Below are 24,511 nucleotides of genomic sequence, written 5' to 3'. Positions count from 1 at the left end.
CGACCACCGCCGCGTGCAGCGAGTTACAACAGCACACAACTGCAAGCTGTTTATGAATATCGACTGCAAGGGTGCAGTCCGCCTGAGGAAGCCCTTCACATTTACTTAACACATGGTGAGTAATAATCAACAAAATATTGTCACGTACATATTTACAAGTATTACACAGATTGGCTTGTGCAGTTCGAATATTGAAAAATCTATGAGTTCGATAAAAAATTCAATTCCAACGAGTTTACAAAGAACATTATTTATGTTATTTACAATTCATAATTATAACTATATTTTAACGTGTAATATTCCTTCTGTTATATTAAAATTAATTGTAAGAACCGACTTCTACTTACTACATTGAATATAACAAACAAATGTATTGATATATAACTATATAATATTTCATTTGCTATTAAATAATACTACATACCTACTGCGATATATATTCTACAGCGTATCATTTTTATGTACAGTGATATGGTGATATATTGAATTACTTTAATAATACTAATATCGGTGCGAGTAAATAAATAACAGATAATTCTATTAAGAAATATGTAGTATTAGAGGACATTCATGCACGACCATACATAAAATGTATGCAAGAATTAATTGTCTCCACTAATGCAAGTCCACGACACACAATAATAACAATAAAATTATTGTAGGTATCCAGCAAGGTGCCGATTGTATTACAAAGTCGTTAATAGAATTATCTCTTGCAATAGTGTTGCAATATTAAGTACGTAAAAAAGTACCCCGCCTCCTTCCCGTTGCGCAACTAACCGTTTATGTAAATTTCATATAAGTTATTATTTTATTAAAGCTTATCATATATGTTATGAAAAAATAGGAAACAGAATGAATTTCATATTATATAAACATCGAAAGATGAATCTTAAGATTTAAAGATTTTCAATAGATTTTTTTTATTTTTTATCTTCATACAGCATTTTATTTTGCAACCCTGGAGTTGAACTCAATTGTCTTTAAATAATAGTAACTAAACACATTTATACAATAATACTAAAAAGTACTAAAAATCATTAAAACATTATTTTAAAAAATACTTTAAAATTAATTGATAAATTAATGAAAAAATAATTAACAATAGTTATAGTAATTGTTCCCTTTGTAAGAGTGGCAAGCATTTTTGTACGATATATTAATATACATATAAATAGTTACATAAAGCAATTTAAAAAAAAAACAGTTTGTGCTTATTAAAAATAAAATTCGTTGTAATTATAGCGTATTAAATAAAATTCTTAATTATTATTAACGTCGTCATTGTCAGTTGTATCTAAAGTATTTCATACTACCGTTTGACTGCGATTAAACGACTTTGGACAATAAATATCGGTATTATATTCTTATTTAAGTCTTGTGAAACAAAACATTTTTGTTTATTAAATTTTGAGTATTCTTATTTTTTCTGCTGCAACATGCAAAAAGTATATGAGGCACAAGTATGTACAATTACAGCAAGTCATTTTTAATTAAAAATGAAATAAATTTGCAAACGCGACAGTCTTGGTTATTACTTAGTTAAATAAGAGGCATAAAGTATTTTACAAATCTGTATTATTTACTTTACACCTATTCTTTAAAATAATAGAAAAAAATAATAGACTTAAAAGTGACGGACACATAAAATAAAAACAATTCGAGACTGTCCTTAAATTTGTTATCTATTCCAATCGTTTCACCGAGTTCCATTAAATATCTACCTAAGTGGTAGAAAATTATTCAGACCGGGCCTTCGAAAACATGTCAAATGTAATCCAGCTAAATTAGATGGACAAGGAGAATTAATAAGAATACTTACTTTTATTATGATACCATCAATAACCGTAGACGCAGTTCCGTGATGAACCAATAACTTTCGAATAATATACATTAGTCCATTGCGATTCCACTATGCCTCTAAACGGCCCTTCAGATCATGTTATGCATCTTTTGTGCACATGCAATTTAAGTTACATGATGCGTTTTTCTCGCATATAACATACGTTTCGGACATGTCCCAAATCAACGGAGACAAGGCCTAACATATAAACCTGCACGGAAACATTCACTAACTCTCAATTATGCGCCGCCCGTTTCCCTTGCATGTAACCCTCCCACCGCTTGGCCGTGTTGATGAGGACGGGGTCGGGGTCCAACCCGGCCAGCAGGTACAGCTGGTTGACGTGCGTGGCGTGGTAGTCCCAGCGCGCGATGTTGGGGCTGACGCCGAGCGTGAAGTGCCGCAGGTCGTAGAAGCTGCCGCTGCCGGTGTCGAACAGCGGCAGTAGCGTCTTCAGCGAGGTCATGCCGTCGTCGAACATCTTCTTGGCGGGCGACGAGGCGTTCTCCCCCTCGATCACGTGCAAGTCGTACAGCCCGAGCAGCGCGTAGATGAAGCCGTTGAGCACGAACAGCGGCGGCTTCGTTGGATATTCTTCGTACCTGGAATACCGTACAAAAAATATTTTTTAAGTAAGGTACCTTTTGTGGTGAGACTTTGGAGGCATCACTACTATATCTGTTTCTGTCCAATGCCAATAGTGTTAAGACCTGTTGTGTTTCAGTTTCATGAATGTGGTAAAATATAGTATGCTTATACTTTTTGGAGGAGTTTTAACTTTGTATTCTGGGGTAACCACGTATTTGTGGTTAATTTTATCCAGGATTTATTTATAGAAGTTCATGGACGGCAGTTGACACACAGTATCAGCTCGTTTTCTACTTCTACATTATAAAAAGAAAAACTAGTTAATAATATCTTCTACATTTGTGATAAGCTGAAAACAAGTTACCGAATAAATAAGTGAAGGTGGTAGAACCCTTTGTGATTCGATTTCGGTAGCATCACCGCTACATCTATTTCTAATAACAGCAGTGTTAAGCGCTGCTGTGTTCTAGTTTGATGGATGTGGTAAGGGAGACATACTTTTCAGAGGCGTTCCAGCTTATTTCTCAGTATCTGTGGCCGACTTTAGGTAGGAGTATTTAATCCTATCTGGTATTGAATACAGATGTCCATGGGCGGCAGTAGCCACTTACCATCAGGTGGACTGCATGCTCGTCTGCTACTCCTATATATAGATTAGTAAAGATTACTCACTCCTAATAAGAAAACATAACCAGTTTTGAAAATTGAAATAGTTGCGTAAAAAAGTCTTCCCACGTCTCCGCGCTAAAATGTCCCCAAAATATTTGAAATACTTATTTATATAGTATGTAAATTACGCAGTATTAGTTATTTATTCGTAAATTTTTCTATAAATATTTTTTATTTGTCAAGAATTCAAAGAAATAATTGACAACTCAGCCTGTTGTGGCTTCATTCAATTTGAAGGCGGCGAAGTGTTTACTTATCAAAGCTTCTATATTACAAAAAAAAAGTTTGTATAGTGCTCACCAGACGTATCGGTCCATCCACGTGGCGCGCACGCCGCCCTGCGCGGGCGGCACGGCGAGCAGCGCGAGGGCGCGGCGCGCGGCGCGCAGGTAGGCCGCGTCGCCGCTGCGCTGGTACGCGCGCGCCAGCAGCGACACGCCGTGCCCCTGGCTCATCGCCGAGTGCCTGCGGGGACGTTCGCACGTCACGTCAGGGCATCCAATACGATGGGCATTATGGCAAATTTTGAAAACACCCTCCATAATGTACGTACTTATCTACTGATTCCAAAAATCGTATTATTTTTGCAATAAAATCAGTATTAACGAAAATAATAGCATATTTTTATACATATTTTGAATTAAGCGCGAAAAAGCTTACGGGTGTCACGGTGTCCTTTGGTGACGTCACACTAGAACATCCCATACAAAAGTACAAGCAAGTCAGTGATGAATCCAAAAATTACGTCATTTGCGCCCCGATTAGTGTTTCAAGCAAGATGGCCGACTGCAATATTTATACTTTCATTTGATTGAAAATATCATAAATCTATTTTTTTTTATTACAACTGGGTCATTTTTGAGAATCCTTCCAATATATTGTTTTTACTTAAATCATTTATTATTTGATCTTCCAATGCTGTCATCATGCCTATTGTACATAAACAATACGCATGTAAAAGTAATGTACCCACTTAAGGAGTTATACTGCTTGGGCCTATTAAAAAAATGTGCATTAATGTGTACATGCGCAAAACATGAACTGAACATGTAGATAATCATATAGGATGATTACATCTGATATCGCACCCGATTGGACCGTACCAAAATCGTAGCTATAATCACTTTGCATACCTATATAAATTAGTTTGTTAGTAATATTTTTTGCAAAATTGAAAACATTTATTTAACAATGGTGTTGATTTTGTAAAATTTCCTATCACATATTAATATGCATTGCACGCAAAATTCTGAGGACTCCTAACACTAACGTTATCATGAAATAGTTATTATCTAAAGCTTACAAAATGTTCATCTATTGGTGCATTTTTAAGTATAACACAATCCAATTTTTAAGTATAACACAATCAATCCACTTGACTAACAAACGTTTATTTAAAAAAACTCGTTTTGTAAACGTTTTCTAATCTGTATTTGCAATTTAAAATCCAAAAATAGAATAGTGAAGTGCATGATTTTCTTGTTTAAATGGCCTAAATAACAAAATTAGTGATTATTTAAGAAGGTTTAGTCTGCGTAAAATATTCTAGACGCCATGTCGTAACACATATTTGTAGCTGCGATTCTAAGAATTATGCGCATAACTGTACTCACATACTAACGTATGCACATACACTTTGATCATATAAACATAAACATGTAAGCATATCCATAGAAACGTAATATAAACTGTTTGAAGAATTAAAAATGAAAAACAGTTTTCAAATATACACATTAGTATTACAACCTACTTCTGAAAAAGGAGTTGACAGTTCTTATACTCAGTAAGTATAATATACTTACTGACTATATGCAAAGAAAGCTTTCTGATTTACTGATGTAATTTAGTGTTATAAGGCATCTTCAGCATTTTAAACAGGTATGGTTTATAAGGAACCTTGAGACAGTTGCGGACTTTTAAAAATGTTAACGAAGTCGGGAGCAAGAAAATAAGTTAAGATCACTTAAATTGTGTTGTCCAGGACTAATGCCAACAAAAATATATAAAAATGACCATAACGCTCGCAAAATGTTTGGTGGTCCGGGTTCTGAATAGAGGCGGTCCGCGGGCCGGCGGTTGCACGTTTAAAATAATTTTAAACTATAATTTAATTGGAATATACAGAAATAACTCAATGCACGTCGCTATCAGGCGTGCATTAATGTTACAAGACATGATATAAACCTCACAATCTTAATCTCAAAAGCAATAAAAGCGATGTATACCATTCAGTGTCTATTAATACTTCGGATCCCGTTTCATTTTCATTGAAGCCATATTTTATTTCTGGCTAATAACTATCACGTAGCCAACCAAAAGTATAATGTATTAGTATTAGTATAAAGCTAATGTTCGTGTAATGATATAATGGCCCAGTTAACGAGCATAATTAAATCGGCGGACATGCGCGCGCGCAATAAAATCAAGACATAAATATGTGTAACGCTGTCCGCGAGCGTTCGGCCACCAGCCCGTGCGATGCGGACGACGCGATACTAATTTATTAAGCGAGCCATCTGCGTATGGTTACATTCATTGAGATTTTTGTCTCGCTGTATGTATTTATAAACTCGAAATGATTGTTTAAATTATTCTTTAAACGTCTTCAACTCTAAGTTTGTGAAAGTTTAGAAACATCCCATTTTTTGAGATCCCGAATGCTATTGGAGCTATTAAAAAAATCGAAACTTTCCTTTTTTATTTTTGTTAAAGGAAAAGTTAACAAATAAAAAAAGATAAAAGAAGCTAACGAGTAAATGGTCTAATTTTTGATACCCCTGTTGGCCACTGCCACCCGTGGACATCTGTTATCAGTCCCAGCATACACACATCTGTTATCAGGCCAAGTGCTTGGTGCCACATTTGAGGACTAAGTTGGAATGCTTTGTGAAGTGTCCGTATCTACACTACTACTCCCTTTAAACTAAAACACTTTATAATGCTGTTAAGAGGCAAAGTGTACTTTTTTGTGTCTTGTACCACCTTTAACAAACATATTTAAAAAATACCATACATACACACACGTTTTAAATACGCATACACACACAAGAATCATCATACAAATAGGTATGTGACCTTAACCATGTGAAATAAATCAAACGATGACGAAAGCTGGGAGCAAAGTGAGTTCCATCCATAAAGCAAATGTATCGCACATTATCTAATTGAACGCTATTATAATATTCGATGGAACGTCAGGGCTGTCAGTTAAAAGATTCTAATTATAAAAGAAATATTATTTTTTATTTGTTATGATGATTAGACCAACAGGCGAAAAAACAGAAAAAATATTTGATATTTTTCAGCTGTAACACAAGTCATACACAACTACACATATTTATGTATCTGGAGACTAGTACACAGCAGTTCAACCCAAAAATGGTCAAAGCTATACATTCAGCTTATGTAAAGCATTCTTTTTTACCAATCCGAGTAGTTTCACGTACATGGCTATGACGTTACCGTTCCTTCACTGCTTCTATAAACTTTTTTATAAATTTCCTATATTACACGTGCCTACACCTGGACTACTTGGATACTATCCCGCAACACCTTAAATTTAAAGATATCCTCACCATGTTTAAGTTTGTTCATTTCGATAAGCACGATTCGTTTTTCAATTTTTATTCTATTTAAAATATGTACCATTTTTTCCATTATATAAATACCTTCTTTATTTTCCTAACAACTGACCAGCCCTAAGTTTAACCACATGTATGTGAAAAGATAAGCGGTGGCCGGGTGTCTTATTGACCGTAAATGACATGTTCGACCTCGGCGCGACGCAGCGCAAACATTTATTGCAATACGATTGATATTTACGCGCTCTGTTTGTTCCGGATCAAGATTATACCCGAAATTTATACAAGATACAGTAGCGGACTAAGGTCGTCGGAGCCCCGGAGCGGAAAGTTGAATGGAGACCCCTAGTGTAAAAAGTTGATTTGATTTTATGAAATTACAACTTATATGTCATAGATTAATTTCGCAGAAAAATGCGTATATACCAGTGACCTTTTTTTTTGCTGATTTCTACAAATTTTACACATGGTTTGGTTCTGACGACCTTTTTTCATTAATTGTGTTTGGGTGCACCCAGGATCGGGGGCCCGGGGCGGACCGCCCCTTCCCCCACCCGTTAGTGCGCTAGAGACAAGATTGGGTAAGATAAGGTAAGCAAGTTAAGGGGAATCAAGAATTAGAAATTAGATGATATCTCAGATGTAAGCGATCATCTAATACTATTTAATACCTAAAACATGCTAAATGGCTGATTTTGCATTCGGATTTAGATATTAGAGGATTAAACAATCGCGCGCGCGCTGCCGCCGCACCAGCCAGCACGCTGTGGCACGTGCCCTGTGCGCGCGGTGCACTCACCAGCCGGGCGCGAGGTCGGGCACCTGCGGCGCGACGCGGCGGCGCGCGGGCACGGGCCAGCCGCCGCGCGCGCGCTGCCGCCGCACCAGCCAGCGCGCCGCCGCGAAGAAGTGCGCCATGTGCTCGCTCGACGACACGCGCACGCCGCACGCCGCACCCGCACCCGACAGCGACAGGGACGATATCTGCACATGGGTATACTTAGTTACAAAAATATGTTAGATGTAGTGCTAGGGAGCCTCTCATTAAGTAGGTATGGGTGATTTTGAATTTAATCTCCCTCCTATCTTCAGGTAAGACAATATTTCATTTTTTTTCCTTCTAGACGAAAATGAAATACAAAACCTGCTAAACTACTTGACCACCTTAATTTTATTATATAAAATAGCGACATGGAAAATATTCCGTAAGAAATAACTTTTTCATTGCATTATTAACCTATTTGCAAGTCAAAATTGTTGATTTAACAAAAAAAAAATACATTAAAACCAACAACAAAACATGACAAAATTTTTAATGACTCACCCTGAACTTATTTCTAGGCGACTTGCGTTTGGGCTGGTCGAGCAGCGCCCAACCCTTCTGCATATCTATGATGAGGTCCCGTGTGAGTCTCCTCCATTTCTGTTCCACCCCTATTCCGTAATATATGTGGTCATCCTACGTAAAAAAGAAAATAAATTAACATTGCAATTTATTTCTTGTTTTAATGTATTACTGAGCAATAAAATTTTATCACATGATACTTGAACAGCAATATATGAACAGTGTCAAACTTCTATCGCTTTAAAGTGGGCTCTATTACTTGTATGATGTTTCAATCATAAAATCCCTCGATTTACGATATAACTACAAACTAAAAGCTAAAAGCAATGTCTACCTGAGCGTAAATAAGTTGCGTGCTCGTCACGTAGTGCAAATACACAGTTTCCTTTTTATCTTTATGTTGCAGCACGACCGTCAGCGACGAGTTCGGTTTGAAGAGCACGTCCAAACTCAGCACGAAGTCCTGGCTGATGTTCACCTTCAGCGCCACCTGGCTCGACGCTTGATCCGACGTCGAGAACCTGATTACATTGGCTTTCATCTCCGCATCGTATTCCCTCGTCATCGTCGCGTCCTTGCTCACTGTCCAGTTCCCCATGTACTTCTGTCCGTCGTCTAGTATCCTCACGCGGGGCTCCGGTTCCGTTATGTTCTTGCTGTAGTGAGCCAACCCGAACTGCGCTATTTGAGTGGGATAAAAGAACCCGCGAGGCTCCCACTGTGTTGACACAGGCACGCCCTCGATCCCACTTATACACTTGACGCGATCGCGCACTTCCACGTTGTAGTTCTCGAATGTGGTGAAGGTGCCGCGCGGATCGTACTTTTTCTTCGGATGGTAGACTTTGCTGTAGCTGTGCGACCATTCGAACTTCTCTACGCCGTCGGTGGATGTTATTTTGCCGTAGATCTGCGAGGGAAGTCTCGTTTGAGAACAATACGTAAATTACAAAATGCTTGCAAATTTTACATTGAATATAGGGAATTCTCTATAAGCAGTAAAAGTATTAAGTAACAATAAGACGACTATATATAGAGTTATCTGTGATTGAATAATTGTAGAAAAGAGTTTGTTTAAGTGTCTGTCATTACTTGGATAAATTAAGAAACTTATGTTGAGCATGAGTTCATGAAATGTTCACGTGGTATAGGCATGTTAAGAAGGAACTTTAATTATAAAGTTAGTACCTAAACTACTGCTACTGCTATAAGTGTTTATTGTAAACCATCGCATGACTTATTCAAATTACGATTAAAAGGCCACGCGCCGGCCATAATATTAAGTAGGGCCGTATAGGTACTGTTATAGGCTATAGCTACATAGTACATACCGTAAGGTCTAGGCGGCTCTGCGACCTTTAGGCCATTACACTAAATTGATTAATTTAATTCAAGCTAAATATACTGTATTGGTTCCATCCGGCCCGTGGGGACTCATTCAGTGCAATTTCATCATGTCACTTACGTTATATGTATGTTATATGTACGTATAGGTATTTGTAGTTTATCATGTACATGGTAAAGGTTTTTTAAACCTTTTATATCTCAAAATGTATACTTAATGTATACTTAAAATGTCCAAAACTACAATACGCTCTTTATAGTTACCTCTGATCTATGTGTTATAAACAACTTTAAACGAGAAAACAACAAGGAACCATTACCACGAGAATTTAGAAATGACAATTATTATCATGGATCCTTGTTATGGATCGAAAATGAGATAGATAAGTTGAAAGGGCGGCTCAAACATAGAAGTAGAAATGGTGTCATAGGTTCGAAATCTCGGTGGTCTACTCTGTGCGCTTGTCATGCAGTATGCAAATGCCGATGTTGATCATGTTCTAATGTATGTTACGGTAATTTTTCACGAAGAATGAACAGGACTTGTCCCGTCCTCACCATTAATGGGTTGACTACGACGAAAAAGCACTGTTTGGGAAAAAAATCTAAAAGTAAACCCGTCGAAATTTGTCGAGATTTTTTTCTCTATTCTGGGGGCCTCTCTTGTAGAGGCGTCGGGGCAGTAGCCTCGCCTGCCCTCCTAAAGTCCGGCTCTAGTGATAATGTCGCAGCAACTCACCTCAAAGTACTTGCGTATGAAGGAGAAGGGCACGTACACCTCGGCCGCGTCCCGGCGACACGCCACCGAGTACTCGCCGTTGATCGAGCACTCGATGTCTTCGCTCGGCGCCCGCTCCGATATCGCGTTCGATAGCGCCGAACCTACTGGAAAGTTGTTTTTGATGTATTCTTAATTATCTACCATGGTTATTAAGCCGAAACATAGTCGTGGTATTTGTAATGTATGGTTTTAAGCTTGGAACAGTGAACTAGGTGTTGAAATATTCAATTATTGCTTGTCGATTGGAATTATTGAAAGACGACGCAGAAGTTAAATGATGCCGTTGTTCGAGTCATCGAATAACGTCAAGGAATTTCTGAATGTTTCATAGGTACGACAAGGTTTTCTTCGCCAATTTTTAACGGAAAAGGGAAGGAAAAAAGGAAGCTATTATTTGATAGTTATGACAAATATCAGGTTTAGTCACCAGCCCAAACAATACAAAATATAAGCAACAACAGTTATTATTCATTAGGTGCATTGCTGTTCCTACATTCTCAGTGATGAGATATAAATCTTGTCAAAATCTTGGCATGTGAAATGGAAGGTGGTAGTTGGATGCCAAGATTTCGATGGATAGTACATATCGGAACAACCTTGATATTTCACTATCCGAGACATGGTAGGTCTAATATACTTTAGCGTGAAAGTAACTATAAACCATAGATTAATACTAAAAACAGAATGCAATCATTTCACTGTTTGGAACATAATGAATACAAAATTGTACTCGATAGAAATAACTGACGGTACGGTCCGCCCGACTGAACTCCATCAAACCTTCAAGTTCTGTTTTATAACACAAATTGAACGTATTTGTCCCAGAACTAAAACAGAATGTGTCTATTCGTCCCACCCGCGTAAATCAAAATTTGGCGTCCCACAAGGTAGTGTACTAGGTCCTTTATTATTTTTAATTTACATAAATGACTTCCCTAACTGTATACAGTTTCCCATGACCCTATTCGCAGACGACAGTACAGTCGTGCTCACTTGCACAGATATTAACAATCATGAAACTGACATTAATTATAATCTTAAGGTAATTATAGAATGGCTGAAAATAAATAATTTAAAAATTAACCTCAAAAAGACGACATATATAAATTTTCAACAACGGAAGTGTTTACTCCAGTCACTTAATATTAATTACAATGGGGAAGTCGTGAAAGAAACAAAATCTACAAAATTCTTGGGCATCCATATTGATAACGATTTACGGTGGAATACACATTCGGAATACATATGTAAAAAACTCAATAAATTTTCTTATGCCTTAAATATGTTATCCAAGGTCGTGAACCAAAATGCTCTCATAACCGTATATCACAGTTTTGTATGTTCGACCCTACGTTATGGAATAATGTTTTGGGGTAATAGTTCAAAGCGCGAAGAAATATTCAAAGCCCAAAAAAAGTGCATACGCGCCATTGCAAAAATACCTAGCACAGAGAGTTGTAAGCCAAAGTTTAAATATTATAAAATATTGACATTACCTGCACTATATATCTATGAAATAATTATATTTGTTAAAAGTAATCCTGACATATTTTCCAACTATTTAAAAAGTAATCGACATAAAACAAAGCTATCAGCTATCGCATGCAAAACAGCCTTACTGAACAATAGTGTATTTAGTATGGCACCTAAAATCTATAATAAAGTCCCGGAAGTGCTTCGTAACCTAAAAAATATGACAGAATTCAAGACGGAATTAAAAAAAATGTTAACCGATAAATGTTATTACACAATTCATGAATTTCTTACTGACGCTGATATATGACTTTTATTGTATTTAATAATAATTTAATAAATTAAAATGAATATTGTAATTAATAATTTAATGATTTAATAATAGTAATAATTATGCATGTAAATAATGATAATGACAATTTTTTTAATATTTCTAATAGGATTTATTAATTATGACATTTGTATACCCAAAAGGGTCAAATATAGCGACTGTATATAACCATGTGAACACCTGTAAGACCTATATTTACAAATAAAGATTTGATTTGATTTGATTTTGATTTGATTTGATAACTTGATCTATTGAACAATAAAATAAAAATTCAAAATCTTATGATGTATACTAGATACGAGTGTAAGCAATCGACCAGTTTTCTCGATAATGTATAAATATAGATGGATCAACAATTTTCCTGGAAAATGTGGTTTGTCTTATCAATAGCCGATAGATTGTTGATCGATGTCGCGTATTGAACGATTTCAAGTTAATTTTGATGTCGAAAAATCTTTAACTCGTTTTTTCATGATAGAGCAAACGAGCTTGCAGTCTATTTAGTTATAAAAGACTACCACGCTAAAGTGGAATGCAGAAATAGAGGGGCGATGATGACCGGGAATTGAATCACGAAATATTCTATCAGCTTTAAATTTTAATTTGGCGTGTACATTGGTTTCCTAATTACATTACATGGTTAAAGCGATCATTTCCTGTCAGTTTTCATCAATCAGAAAATGTGTTGCGATGGCTCTCTAAGCCGTGTTTCAACTGCCACTTACCGGGCCTCTTGGCGAGGTCGCCGCAGCGGCTCCAGTACAGCATGAGCAGCATGACGGCGGCGCAGAGCGCGGCGAGCGCCACGCGCATGTTCAGCCGCACCAGCATCATGGCGCCCGCACATCAGCGCGCCTGCACTCATAGCCACACCTTGCTCCGCCGCGTCACGGTCACTCTCGACGCGCGCCACGCCATCACCTGATAGGAACACGTTAATATACGTTTTTTACGAGGGAGAAACCTTCAAAAGGTACCCGGTGCCGTGGGAACGACGCAGGGTTATGTGGGATTCTTACAGCACTAAAACCTCCCCGATGATCCTCGGCGCTGCGTAGAGGGCTCCGAGATCTCCAAAGGAACGTAACCGGAGTCCTCTTAACGCGTTGCTCCGTCGGGCTCCGCCCAGGTGAGCTTAACGCTCACCACACTGTCTGGTGCGTACGACGGCATGCGACCACACATACCGCCGTCCTTCCCGGGGCCGCTGGTCGAGCGGTTCGAGCTCCCACACTTGCCGCCCGCAACCCCGAAAGCCCCCTTTTAGTCACCTCTTACGACAGGCAGGGGATACCATAGCCCTATTCTGGTCCCGAAACTACAAGGACAACGTTAAAACACCTGCTACAAAGTTTTTGAAACAGTTGGTCTCTGAATTGTGTGTTTATGTTTGCCTATTATGGTAGATCAAATGAGATGAATCATAAGAGAAACTGACATTTGTTTATCACTAGTGTGAGGAAGGGTTTATGTTTTGTGTTTGATCACCAGAACCTTCTTGATTTTTTCCAGGAATTGAGGAAAACATATACAAATGGAAGAATGTTGCTTTCAAAAAATACTAACTTGTCATACGAGTACCATGCTGTAACATTATCTCATTTGATCTAAATGAGATGTTATAGAAGTAAATATGATACCATCAGCCTTGTAGCAATATTACTTTTATTCAACCCATTTAAGACTATTGCTTGTCACAAGCTTCCCCTAGAAACCCAAAAACCCTGTAAAACTATTTTTTTGGAAATACTAATAATTCATATTAACGTAAGCTGCAAATTTAATTGAATCTAAATGACAACTTTTTTTACTGAATTTTATGATAATTTAAAAATAAATTGAATTTAAATTACTTTAAGACGATAACAAAAAGTTCATTTGGCATTCTAGGTAAGGCATACAGATAGTGTTTTTCCTTACAACTCGTACGCTATTTTACCGATGACATAATTGTGGACAATGATGACGTAACCACAGTATGCAGCTTATCCATAGATTAGTGTCGAGGTATTTTATGTATTCTAACAAGTTTTCCTTTATGTTATATTGATGTTTCATCATCATCATCATCATCAACCCATTACTGTTGATATTGATGTTTATTTATATCAATTGTTCTGTTCCATCATACATTTATATGTTCCACTATAGGCCTTAAGGTAGATACTGGCCATGTATATTCAACTGTAGATTTATAATAAAGCTGTTGTGGTAAACCAAATGCAATGATTTGTTTTATGGCACTTAGAGTACACTGAAGAAAATCTGACTATGGTTACCCCTAATGTAGTACAAGCATGAGACATGTTAACTTAGTCATCACCAACTCAGAATAATAAGAAAATAGGTAATATTTTAATCATAATGCTTATACCCATTCCATATTAAGGAGAGTGGTACAGTATGCTCTAAGCATACTTTCCTACCTATTGTGGGGAGGGATCCGTGCTTAACAGTGGGACATAAAAGTGTTGCAAGCACCAGCACAGAAACGATAGCAATTAACAACTTGGGATGAACAGAATGTCCATTGCCCATATATATGTATATATATCGGTATAATATTATCAGACAGGTATAACCAGTGCTTTCACAAGGTTGTTGGTGTTCCTTTGAACAGAGTCTATGTATGTCTAGAATAATGTAACTTTTAGTCTATCCGTGTAAAATTTGTTTATTAAAAAAATAATTATTAACGAAAAAGAAACAAAATATGAAGGATTTTTAAAAGTGCATTGTTCTGCTGATTGCTACAAGACAAACAAAATCAGGCCCTAATAAGGTCAAAATCGTTACTTCAAACTGGTTCTTTCTCAATTGCGTGGGCGTCATAAATATTTATCTTATTTCAAATACTTCTAGTCCACAATTGGTGTGACTATAGCCCAAAATTTCCGATTCTATAGTTTATCCGCATCCACACAGAAAACGACAAAATATACACAAGGAAAAAATAAAAGTAATACATACTCCACTCATAGCAGCTCCGTTAGTTTTGACAATATCACGTAACTAATTGGTTGGCATATCACTAAAAGACCACAATCACATTGTAAATTAAACACACGATACGACATGGACACTAGTTGTTTATTAAAACTTTCACTAATATTTTATAACAAATATTTACAGTAAAAAGTTGATACTCGGTCAACGCACTCCTATCCGTGTATGTGGTACCGTTTCAGTTTGTTTGCTTTGATTGACGTTGACAGTGACAACTGACAACATAACACATTCTGACATTCGAAGCAGTAGGTAGGTGTTGCCAAGAGTCATTGTAATTTTTTTTTAAACTTTATAATGATAAAGTATATAATATAATATTATTTATTGTAGTCTCACCATAGAACAATGTTTTGCGAGTTCGACAATCTTTTCTTTGCGCGTGGCATGAGAGCTACTGGCTATTATGTTGCTAGGTTGTCAAAACCAGGGTTACTATACTCTTTTCTCAAAACTCCGTAAGAAGTGGAAAATTGTAATGAGTATTTTCATCCATATTTTACATAGTATTGTCGCTTTTATAATAATATATATATATTCACAAATAACACGAGGTTTAGTTTTAATGGTAGTATTTTTTATTTAATGATAAAAATAAAAATGTTTACGTGGGAAAATTGAAAAACTGATAAAGCTAAACATATTATCATAGACAATAGAGCATAGCCGTTTTCGCTATTTTCGTCAATCTCTATCAGTCAGCCAACCATAAAACTATCGAACCGATCTCATGTGGAAGGGCCCTAAGATAAAATTATTTTGATTCATTTTTTAAAATCGGAATATTTAATTTTTTACTATTGTCAATGTGTTTGCCTTATTTGTCATAATTTTTTACAAAAACTTATTTTTATGATGCATTTTTAATGTAATATACAATAGAAATTTTGAACTTTACCTGCAGAACAATGATTTCAACATTTCTAAGACCAATAATACAGTTGCCCAAGAATATTTTATTAAAACGAAGAGTTTACGTTAGTCCCAGGTTATTATGTAGAAAAATGGGTGATATGTTACCACCTACTCAATACGATGTTCCTATACCAAAAAGATTACACCTCATGTATGCTATGAGGGTTTATTGGGAAATTATACCTTTGTTTCTTACGACGTGCACAAGCCTTAGTCTCATGTGTTGTGCAATCGCATGGGCATGCAAAAATAAGGTAAGAACTTATTTTCAGCTTATGGCTACAATCATAGATTAGTAAAGATTACTCACTCCTAACTAGATACCCAGTTTTGAGAATTGAAATACTTGCGTAAAAAAGTTTTGCCACGTCTCCGTTCTAAGGTATCCCTAAAATATTAGAAATAATTATTTATTTATTATGTAAATTCATGTAAATTACGCAGTATTAGTTATTTACTCGTAAATTTTCTCTAAAAATGTTTTATTTGTCAAGAATTCAAAAAAAGAACTTACGATAATAAGCCATTTGTGGCTTCATTCAATTTCAAGGCGGCGAAGTATCTTTACTAATCTATCGGCTACAATACATTTAGGAAATAATGAATGAGATGAAATCTATCTTAATTATATCTAACTTATAAAACTGATTTGGTTAACAGGTAGATGTCGTATTTACTACCCACAATCGTAGAAATATATCTCGTACTATGGACCTGAGAAACCCATCAATCCACAAAATTGTGATCATCCATCAAAGATACGAGCCCTGGCCAGAAATGCAAGATGTTCTCGACAAAATGGTGATGGCAGAGAAGAGGGCGTTAGTGCGCATGCAATCGTGTGCACATGCTTAAAATCTTTTAAAAATATCTCCACATTCGAATCTTTTGTAATTCTGATTTAAAATTACAGTTCTAAACGAAACCAATAAACTTTTTCGGTGAAATTGAGTTTAATTGCTATAGTTTGTAGGTAAGTAAAATAATTTGTAATTATCACTTTAGGCTCCCTTACACACTACATGTTTGCAGTTCATAACATTGCTGGTTTGGACTGCACAAAGTCGCATTCAGAACTACATGCATTCAGTTGCAATTAAGTATTTAAGTTTACGTCGATTTCATATTATGAAATCGACGCATACCGTCGTGAACTGCGCGTAGTCCATATGCAGTTAGAGATTCCTAAGACAAGCTGCATGTTTGTAGTCGATGTGCGATTCACACAAGTGAAGTCATAAGTTAAACTGCATGTGAAGTTGTGTGCGGTTGAAACTGACTGCATGCGGCGGTGGCAGGCGTATAGTTTAGGAGCTCAATGCTAAATGGATGGATGATATGCTCAATGCTAATAATATGCATAGACATGGAAATTATTTTATTTTTATCCATAATTATGATACCTGTAACGCCGGCGTCATAATTAAGGTCAACAACTATAACTTTTACAGTGGATAAATCCTTTATTATTATAAATTTTCGTTTCAGAAAGCGATTTTGTATTCTATTTAAAAAATGAAAAAATATTTAATTGCACCACAGACCAATAGTACATACCTAAACATAACATTAATTAGTTCATTAGCCATTCTATTATGTATACAATGTATGAACTTAGTAATCATTTTATTATGTATACAATGTATACATAATAGAATGATTACTAAGTTTCATGAATAACAAAATCCAATGTAAGTGTATAATTCTAATAGTAGTATGTAATTTCTAAAAAGATAAAGGCTAAATTAATACATAAACTTTTATTCATAACATGTTACAGAACACATATCACTTGTAAAGAATTAAAACAAACATTCATACATATTTCTTATTCACAGAAACATGCTGGGCTTATACATTTTTGGTGGTTCGCCAAAACTAGACCTATCCTTTCCAAGCAGAGTTCTAATTAAAAGATTTCGGGGCGAAAACGGGTTTCTTTTGTAAAACAATTTCTTAAGCATTGCTTTTCTCATTTTATTGTCTCCTTCTGCTAATCGTTTTTGTGTTTTATAAGAAAAATTTATTGGATCTGAATTACTTTGCATTGCCTTTGCTTGCAACTTCTTCCAGTCAAACATTTTTTTCCCAGGCCTGTCCTTATCAGTTTGCGTCAAACTTTGCTTCTGTGATAGCTCTTTCATTGGCGATGAGGGTGCCGGTATTTTGTTAGTAAACTTTTGAAGAAAAGACATCTTTCTTACACTTTGTGTTCCGATACTCTTTACTTCTATTTCTTTTAAGCATAAGGGCACTTGCGGAGATACATTGCCGTAGTGACTATCATAATAGTTAGCATAAGGTGGCATTTGCATGTGATGCGGAGACTTGTAATGCATTCGGACATCATGCTCATGAGAATTTCTTCCTGTTGAATCTTTCATTTTATTTTGTCTAGGTGTGGCAGAAAAACAATTTCTGGGATCGTGATAGACAGGATGATTACAGTATTCGGATTGATGGTTATGTGCTACATGGTGGGGATATGTTGGCATAGGTGGAGGATGGACATATTCTTGGCGATGCATATTATAATTCATAATATTTTGTTGGAAAGGTGGTCGCCATTTTGTTTTATTAACTTCCAAACTACTATCACTTTCGTCTATCTCTTTGATAACGTCGTTTTTCTTTCCTTTTAGTAGCCCTATAGATCTTAGCATTTTTGAAAATTTACCTCCTTTTTTCTGTAATAAAAACGCACTTAATTAAAACACGAGTTAAATTAAATACTAATTTTAGTGTGGAGGAATTCAAAATTTACCTTATCTATACTTGTCGATTCGCTGCTGGACTCAGTTTCAGAAGAAGACTGCGCAGTCGTTGTTTCCTCGCCACTTCCTTTTTCAAGAATAGTATCAGAGTAACTACCATTAGCGACATACTGTGTATTCGCAGCTTCTCGAGATCCGATAGCCTCACAACTCTTTGAGTAGTATTTCATTTTCGGTGTCCCTACTTTTGCATCATGTTTAGATGCTTTGGTACTATCACCAACACTTCTAGATGTTAGGGTATTTTTCTCTGAGTAATGGTTGTTTGTTACTTTGCTATTGATATCATGGGATCTGTTTTTATTTATCGTGTTTGGATTTTGCGATATAAATTTATGAATTTCCTTTATCAATTTCTGCGTCTCACTGTTTGTAGTTTCTGGGCAGTTTGTTTTATTTTTAAAATCATTAGTTCCACATGTTTGTTCTTTTGAATTATTAGCGCACGTAGCACAAGTGAAACTCGGACTTGGTACTACAAATCCGTTTCGCATGCAGTTCATTGGACATAGTGGAAGAATAGGATAGCAGCAAGGGTTGGTGAATGGTTGCATAAATGGTGGAAATGAACTACACTGTGCGAAACTATTGTTATTATTAAAAGATTCACCACTGCTTGCAGTCACATTTTTTGTTTTTACTTGTGGATCTGCTACTTTTTGGGAATCAGGTTGATTATTCAACTTATCACTTTGCGATGACTCTTTTTTTATTTCCAATAGGAAGCTTTGTAGAATATCTTTAATCTCACTGAGGGTCTTGTCTGTTTTGTCTCCAGACATGTCTGTGGTTTGTGTATTCAACGTTGTGTCATTATTTAAAGTAGCTGGTTCATGAACATAAATCGGGTACTGTAAAGAGCTTAATGTACCGACACCTTGACTGTAAGGTTTTGGAGTATTAGCAATTTGTGATTTTTGTACTCTTCTTTTATTTCTATTATGAATGAAGACTTCTGATGACATATTACTATTGTCATCGTCTTTCATTTGTGGTTTACATTTAATTCTTTGTCTCAATTGTTTATTTGTCAATGGCAATTCATCATCCTCATCTGTGTGAAATTGAGCTTGTAGGTTCAGTCGAGGTCTGAGTGTTCGGGGTGATGGTGGAACTTCCTTATACTTATCATACATTGATATGTTATCATCCACAAATTTTCTTCTAGACTTTGGACTAGTTTTCTCTTTCACTGGAACGATATCATACATTGCTGAGTCATTATAATCTTCTAAATGTTTTCGGCGATTCGTATGATGTTTATGTTTTCTAGAACTATAGAGTCGCGTGTCACAGATGCTTCTTATGTCGCTGAGATCATTACTACACATATACCTAGAATGTCTGTGATGTCTATGTTCCCTGTGACAACAGGAGCATAAGTCGCTTCCTTCCAATAATGAATCGTGGACGGATAATTCTTGGTCTCGGCAAACTGGTGCCGAAAACTGACTGAAGTCTGATTCCCTCCTGCCTAATAATTTGACAGGCCGATATTGCCGTCTGATAATATCCGCTATAAAATCTTGATCCAGTTCAGTGCTCTCGTATTTATTTGTGTGGTGTTTTCTTTGGTCACCACATCTTTGTTCTATTAGTGGTAAATGGTTTTCTTTCGTTAACCTATTACTTATTTCTACGTGTCCCTTTCTATTTCGTTTTTTTTGACGGTATATTGTATATTGTTGTTCACGGCTATTAATTTCTGGCTTATTAACCAAGTTCAAACTATTCATAGGACAAGTAGTTGGGAATTTGTCTAAAGCAGAGTAATTCTTACGAGTACGCAAATTTTGCTCACTTTCTTGAATTGGATCTAATCGATCATGTTTACTTCTACTTTTTTCTTTATAATTATACAAGTAATTTTGATCCGACATTAGAGACGTTACTTTATTTTCATCGCCTTTATTACAATGAATAACTTTGGATGTCGATTCTCTGTAAGTTGGTGAATCGTAGCGTTCTTGTGACGGATTATACAATACCTTTGTTTCAACTTGTTTGATACTTTTAGTAGCCTCTGTAGTAGTTGGCTCTACATTATTAGGTGCTTCAGTTGTTACAGAGCTTATCGTATTTGCTTTTAAATTATATTCAAGACAAGCCAAATCCTGGCAGTGTTTGCTAACTTTGTTTAGCTGCTGTTCAATTCCAACAATTTTATGTTTTAAATCCGTTACGCTCGCAGATAAGGTAGAATTAATTTGTAGATCCGGCTGGGATGCGGAACCTAAAAAAATGGTTAAAAATTACTTATAATTGTCTGATTGATTGAATAAATTAGGTTTTGTCTTGATATTTATTAATGGATTTGCATAAGGATTTGCATATTTTGTTCTATTTGTATTACTAATGGTAAATATTTTGACCTAAAGCTCGTCGCAGAAAGTTCTTGATAGCGCGGCAACGTAGTTTGGTCCGAGGCGATATACGACGACGCGGGGTCCGGCGCATCACCCAGCCTCAAAATCCTTGAAAAAATTACATAAACAAACCTTTTAAATATAATGTAAAACATATTAAATACAATTTTAATATTTTTCGCTTGATGCGCAAAGGCAATAATAATAATGATGTGCATAGATGAATAGGCACCTGGATACTCATCTACTCACACTATAAAAATTTTGCATATATTAAATTGATTCATTTATATGTCTTTAAGTGATAATAAAAAAATTCGCAGTCAATCTGGGTTATTTAGCCTCGGTTAACACGTTCCCTGCGGCACAGATTTTTCTGTACTTTCCATTACTGCGTTACGAGTTGTTTTAAACCTCGTCCTATATCCGACATTGTGGCGGCACGAGGCGTGTTAAATCCCACCGCCCGAAGGAGACTAAAATCCTTTTTTTGGCGCCAAATAAGACAAAATCGACGGCTTTTGTCTTGATTATTATTAACAATGAGTTGATTAACCTAAAACTGCCGCCGCCCTTGGTTAAATTCGTTACTTTAGATTCTAAGGGTAAAATAAAATGTGGGTCTAATGCACCTCGGACCGCACTGAAAAATGGCAGGTTTCCATATAATTTAGTGATGGGAAAATAAATATCGATTTTATTTTATTGTTTTTATTTATCAACGTTATGGACAGAATGAATACAAAAAGGGGAAAAGTTATGGATGTTTTTCATTGAAACATTTCAGACAATAAGGTTTTTTGCAAACAGTGCATTCCGTGAGATTTTTTTTTTGGTTTTTTTGTCTGCCTCACGACATGTCAAGAATGTGCGGAGTTTTTCGTAGCATCCGACACATCTCTTCTTCTTTGGACCCTTATCGAGATGATGTGCTTTCTTTGCAGTGGATTCTGAAAAGTAGGAGCGAGTAGATTAGGGTAAAGAGTAATCGGAATACTCGGTAACGATTTTGCCTACGTTTCCTATATCAATAATGTAGCTACTTAACTTTTGTTTGAACCATAACAGGAAACGTAATTATCTATAATGTAATTTCTTACTATACGGATATACGCCTAGCCTGCCAAGTCTCACTACTGGACTTTCACCTAGACAGAGTATATTTGTGACTTACCTGTTTTTGAAATATCTTCCTGTATTCTGATTCTGGCTCAGATTTTTCAACCGGTTTTTCTTCATCTTCCTCCATGATCAACTTTTTTCGGCAACGTTTCGACATGATAATTTTCAACATAAAGACAGCGGTCCTACTTCGTCGCTACGCAGCCTCGACTGCGTTGCACAACACTAACCACGTGAAGCTAGCGTGGGGTGCGGTACGAGGTGCGTGGGGAAACGAGGCGTTCCCAACCTCGTTCCGCACTGTGTTAGCATTATTATTTGTTCAGTGCGGTACGAGGTCTAACAAACCCGACATTAGGTTGGTGTACCATAGAACTAGGAATCAGTAGCACATCACAAACATATAGTTATCACTCTCCTACACTGAACCAGACGGAAGTTATGCCTCTCGCACCACAGAGAAGTTAAAGTTTTTTCTTACCGCTATAACGACCAGACATGGACGAGGTGTTTTAAGCCGCGTTCCGCAGCTAACGTGTTAAAGCTATTAACGTCAGCGGTATATAAGAGGAGATACGTGTAAGTTTGTATTAGAAGAAGCATCAAACAACATCTTGAAGCGAAGTGGTTTATACTTGCCAGCCACTTGACATTGGCCGCTTACGTCCAAGAGAGCAGATTTTATGCGCCAATATTCAATATTTCTAAAGCGGATCGTTTGGTTTTATTGGCATGGATGATGCATAACCCTTCGTTGATTTTTTTGATAACTTTTTTAACACGCTTTTTTATAATATAGGAATAGCAGAGGAGCATGTAGTCCATTTAATGATAAGTGGCTACATCCGCTCATGGACATCTGTAATAAACTGTAATATTTCTACCTGAGATCGGCCACACATGCGCCGCTACCCCTGAGGACTAAGCTGGAACGTCTCGGAAATGTATGTCTCCCTTACCATACCCTTCAAACCAGAACACAGCAGCGCTTAACGCTGCTGTTATAAGGCAAAAATAGATGTGGCGATTTTTTGGAAGATATTTAAGTATAATCTTTTTTTTTAATATGTTATATCTATAACCAATTCCATATAGGGGTTCTAGGTGAAACTGATCACAGATGCATTACTCCTCCTGAGGGCTAGTCCTTCATATGTAAAGTAATCGGCATTCACAATCTTCCACTGAAACGCAGAATTCACACTAGAAATGTGGTAAGATCGACCCGTACTGGTTCTACCACATTTTCAAAATTGTATTTTTTTGTAGTTTTCTGAGGATGAACCATTTATTGATGCGCAGAGTAAGAAAGGGTAATAAAGCATCTAGAATACACCTAAGGGTGTATTCCTGTCCTATTTATTGATACCGGTTGATTCTAAATGCCCTTGGTGAAGTTAGCATCAAATGACATGCATTGCATGCATTCTTTACTGCTCTATGACATGCATTCTTTACTGCTCTATGACATAAAAATGGTGATTGTATGTCGATAACACAAACTCTATAACTCAGAGAAAATAAACGGCGTCTAAATTACAGATCGACATAAAAATGCAGGAAAAGCAAATCTTTAAATACCTTCCTTGTCAAGTACGACCTGAACAGTTTTCAATTACCCCAGACTCCAGCTTATGTAACAGTTGCCTCCCATCGATCTAAAGCTCAAAATAGTTGTATAATAGAACTGAATGCGATTCTAGGTTACACTTTACTAACCGATTTTATTGCAGTGTATTTTTGATCCGAAGATTTTCATTTTGTACGATAATTTCCATATTACAATCACAAAAAAGAAAATACCTAATTTATTTGTACTTAAAATAAGTCTTATTTTATGATCAATTTATTTTATACAAATTTGACTTATAAATTTCATTTATTATAATTATAGTGATAGTAATATATTGTCAGAAATGTCTTTTTTTAATTTTACTGTTTTTTTTTTTTACTTTTATTACGTACTTATATTAAAGAAGAATTTTATACAACTATATTTGTATATTTATTTTAATGGGTGGTAATCGTAATAAATACAATGCTATTTTTGATTAATATTTTAATATTAAAAATAATTAATACAACGAAAATTGATAAGCATTAAAATATGCATTTAAATTTAATTCAGACTCGTCACAATTAAAATGTTCAGTCCGCTTGTTACAAAATTGCTGTTAAACTGTTTTTCAGCCTTTAGGTCGCTGTAAACAAATTATACACTAGAGTTCTGCAGGCACAAATAAAATAAGCTCCACAGATAACAGTCGAATTTGCTTTTATTTCACAGTTCGTTATTCATTGTTTGCCTTCCCGGTATATAAATACGAACTTATCGTGCTACCTTAACAGTGCAATAGATGTAGGTGCGCAGCA

The 24,511-nt window shown here is 36.1% G+C and overlaps 2 protein-coding genes across 3 annotated transcripts; both read right to left on the bottom strand.

Moving 5' to 3' along the window:
• Positions 1 to 373: 373 nt before the first annotated feature.
• Positions 374 to 15,162, bottom strand: Hsepi (D-glucuronyl C5-epimerase). 2 transcript variants are annotated; one of them, XM_073087399.1, is made up of 8 exons: positions 14,926 to 15,162; positions 12,681 to 12,876; positions 10,110 to 10,255; positions 8,361 to 8,936; positions 8,006 to 8,140; positions 7,481 to 7,665; positions 3,401 to 3,565; positions 374 to 2,445 (listed from the first exon to the last, which is right to left on the bottom strand). In XM_073087399.1, the coding sequence occupies exons 2-8, from the start codon at positions 12,787 to 12,789 to the stop codon at positions 2,079 to 2,081; spliced, it is 1,683 nt and encodes a 560-aa protein (XP_072943500.1). In that variant the 5' UTR covers positions 12,790 to 12,876; positions 14,926 to 15,162; the 3' UTR covers positions 374 to 2,078. The 2 variants fall into 2 exon arrangements, with proteins under 2 accessions (XP_072943500.1, XP_072943501.1); XM_073087400.1 differs by having other exon boundaries at positions 10,110 to 10,252.
• A 2,459-nt stretch (positions 15,163 to 17,621) lies between these two features.
• LOC140753563 (uncharacterized) lies at positions 17,622 to 24,049 on the bottom strand. Its single transcript, XM_073088260.1, has 4 exons — positions 23,858 to 24,049; positions 21,023 to 21,124; positions 18,641 to 20,883; positions 17,622 to 18,563 (listed from the first exon to the last, which is right to left on the bottom strand). Exons 2-4 carry the CDS (start codon positions 21,105 to 21,107, stop codon positions 17,709 to 17,711), a joined length of 3,183 nt encoding a protein of 1,060 aa, XP_072944361.1. The 5' UTR covers positions 21,108 to 21,124; positions 23,858 to 24,049; the 3' UTR covers positions 17,622 to 17,708.
• Between the last annotated feature and the right edge of the window lie 462 nt (positions 24,050 to 24,511).

The sequence above is a fragment of the Epargyreus clarus genome, unplaced genomic scaffold (assembly GCF_041222505.1).
Source record: "Epargyreus clarus isolate Ecla_fem2 unplaced genomic scaffold, WU_Ecla_fem_2.2 ptg000026l, whole genome shotgun sequence".
NCBI lineage: Eukaryota > Metazoa > Arthropoda > Insecta > Lepidoptera > Hesperiidae > Epargyreus > Epargyreus clarus.
Note: the sequence above shows the minus strand (reverse complement) of the source record. Positions and strands in the feature narration are given on the sequence as shown.